Raw genomic sequence first — 2,450 nt, 5'->3', positions numbered from 1 at the left:
AACGCTTTGCTAGAGTGAAGGTAAATCATATCGTGATTATCATTGTTATCTGACGCCTTATATACTTTAGTACAAAAGGATAGAAGATTAGTCACATATGACTTACCCTTGGAGAAACCATGCTGTGAATCACGAATTAAATTATGTCTTTCGATGTGTTCTCTGAGTCTATTTACTGTAACTGATTCAAGCATTTTTCCTATAACCGATGTCAAAGTGATTGGCCTGTAGTTGCATATAGACGATCTATCTCTCTTCTTAAAAACAGGAACAACGTTTGCTTGCCTCCAAGCAGTAGGTACAAAACCAGTGTCTACTGATTTATTAATTATTTCTCAGTTAACTTGTCGCAGATTTCAAATTTAAATTCCTTTAGCATTCTTGGAAAAATTTCGTCTAGACCCGGGAATTTTGTAGCTTTAAGTCTTTCAGTCTGCTTGACTACTTCTTCTTTACTAATGCTGATATTAGATAGACTACTTTCTTCATCCCCTCTAAAAATCAGATCGCAGTCAGGTACTTTATCTATAATCTCATTAGTAAACACCGATAAAAAATAATTGTTAAACTCCTCACTCATTTTTTCCTCCGATTCAATCATGACATTTTAATAGTTTTTAAATTAGTCCTATTCTTTCTTGATTTTTTGTTCTATAGAGATGAAAGAAACCCTTTGGGATGGATCTTGCTTGACTAGCAACCTCAATTTCATAATTACGTTTCGCTGTACGTGTATTCTTTTTAGCCAGCTTTGCCATTTCGTGTTTTTTTATTATTATTATTATTTTTTTTATGTAAAGTCCTCTTTTCATTCCGATCTCATGTTTCAATCTGTACGTCATCCATTTGGGAGTATTACTATTTCTATGTATCAAAGCGTTGTTAAAGTCTCCCAGGAGCAAAAAGTTAACAAGTGTCAGAGCATTCTCAGTTAATAGACCCCTTAACTATCAACTTCTAAAGGAGTTAAAAACCTTAGGAATAAGCTTATTAGTAAATACAATATTTTATTTTTAAAACCTGTATATTAAATCTAAGTATCAACAATTGTTCCGATGATTTGTATGTGTTTATCGACCGAAAATCATTCCGGATTAGAAGAAAAAATATGACCTTACATAACAAAGAATCATCCCTTTATTACCACAAAACCTGTGAAGTTATCAGTCTTACTTTTTTTTGTTCACTTTCAGTAGATTTCTTTTGCATTTGACTTTAAAGACGGGGCATGTCATGGACAACGTTCCAGGGTCATCCACCTGAAGCAAGTAAACAAATTATAGATTATCTATATCTATATCTATATCTATATCTATATCTATATCTATATCTATATATCTATATCTATATCTATATCTATATCTATATCTATATCTATATCTATATCTATATCTATATCTATATCTATATCTATATCTATATCTATATCTATATCTATATCTATCTATATCTATATCTATATCTATATCTATATCTATATCTATATCTATATCTATAAACATGGCTAAGACAAGTGTTACACTTCACCTAATTAAAACTGACACGTCTTCAATAGAGCTCGTCATTCTTCATTGAAATATCATATATGACAGGGCAACAGATCTGGGTATCAAAAGAATATTGTATATCGAAATATCTTCATATCATCATACTGTAAATAGTGATTTAATGTGACAGCTAGATATATATACGCCATCATTGATTGCCTATATTTTATGATGTTATTGATCATATTTTCTAGACATCGAGAACGTCTTTAGCATGACCATAACATCATCGCTCTGGCCTTAGAGCTGATAATTGGCGTCATACTAGATATGTGTTTTTATTTGGATGAGTTATTGAATCGTCTCAGTGTTTCAATACCAGATACATATTGCTACAAGACTAAAACTTCAACACTCAAACCTCTTCCAACGGAAAAGTCGACACGCGACATTATTGTAATTAAAGAGACCCGATATGTCATGACAAAAGGCATGATGCTTTAGTTGTGTGGAACGCATGTGTCTGAGGTGACCGGCGGACTGCAAGTGCGTATGTGCCTCTATACTTGGTTCCATCCACTGTGCGGTAAAATTCGACAAGCAAAATACTCACAAAAAAGACGTCATAAAAGTTTATGTACTACCTTGACTCTCATTTTCGGGCATTTCGTCATATTGCTGGATGAGACTGATATAGATTCTGATCCTTTTCGGAGTATGATTGTTTCTTTGCAGAAATCACCCTTGTCTGTAACAGGAGAGCATCAAAAGATTCAGTTCCACTCAGTTCATAGAGTATGGATAGTGTGTGTGTCTGTGTGTGTGTGTGTGTGTGTGTGTGTGTGTGTGTGTGTGTGTGTGTGTGTGTGTGTGTGTGTGTGTGTGTGTGTGTGCGTGCATACGTGTGTGTGTGTGTGTGTGTGTGTGTGTGTGTGTGTGTGTGTGTGTGTGTGTGTGTGTGTG

The 2,450-nt window shown here is 34.2% G+C and overlaps 1 protein-coding gene across 1 annotated transcript in view; it reads right to left on the bottom strand.

Annotated features, from left to right (window-relative positions):
- The window catches only part of LOC143024274 (trypsin-1-like), a 45,944-nt gene extending 43,736 nt beyond the window's left edge, over positions 1-2,208 (bottom strand). The window contains exons 1-2 of the mRNA XM_076183064.1: positions 2,132-2,208; positions 1,174-1,259 (exon numbers count right to left, since the gene is read on the bottom strand). Coding sequence (XP_076039179.1) covers positions 1,174-1,259; positions 2,132-2,161 — 116 coding nt within the window. The 5' untranslated portion in view covers positions 2,162-2,208. The remainder of the gene's footprint in view (positions 1-1,173; positions 1,260-2,131) is intronic.
- Between the last annotated feature and the right edge of the window lie 242 nt (positions 2,209-2,450).

Source organism: Oratosquilla oratoria, chromosome 4 (genome assembly GCF_046742065.1).
Source record: "Oratosquilla oratoria isolate Oo_2021 chromosome 4, ASM4674206v1, whole genome shotgun sequence".
NCBI lineage: Eukaryota > Metazoa > Arthropoda > Malacostraca > Stomatopoda > Squillidae > Oratosquilla > Oratosquilla oratoria.
The sequence above is the reverse complement of the archived record's forward strand: the minus strand, read 5'-3'. Positions and strand labels throughout refer to the sequence as shown.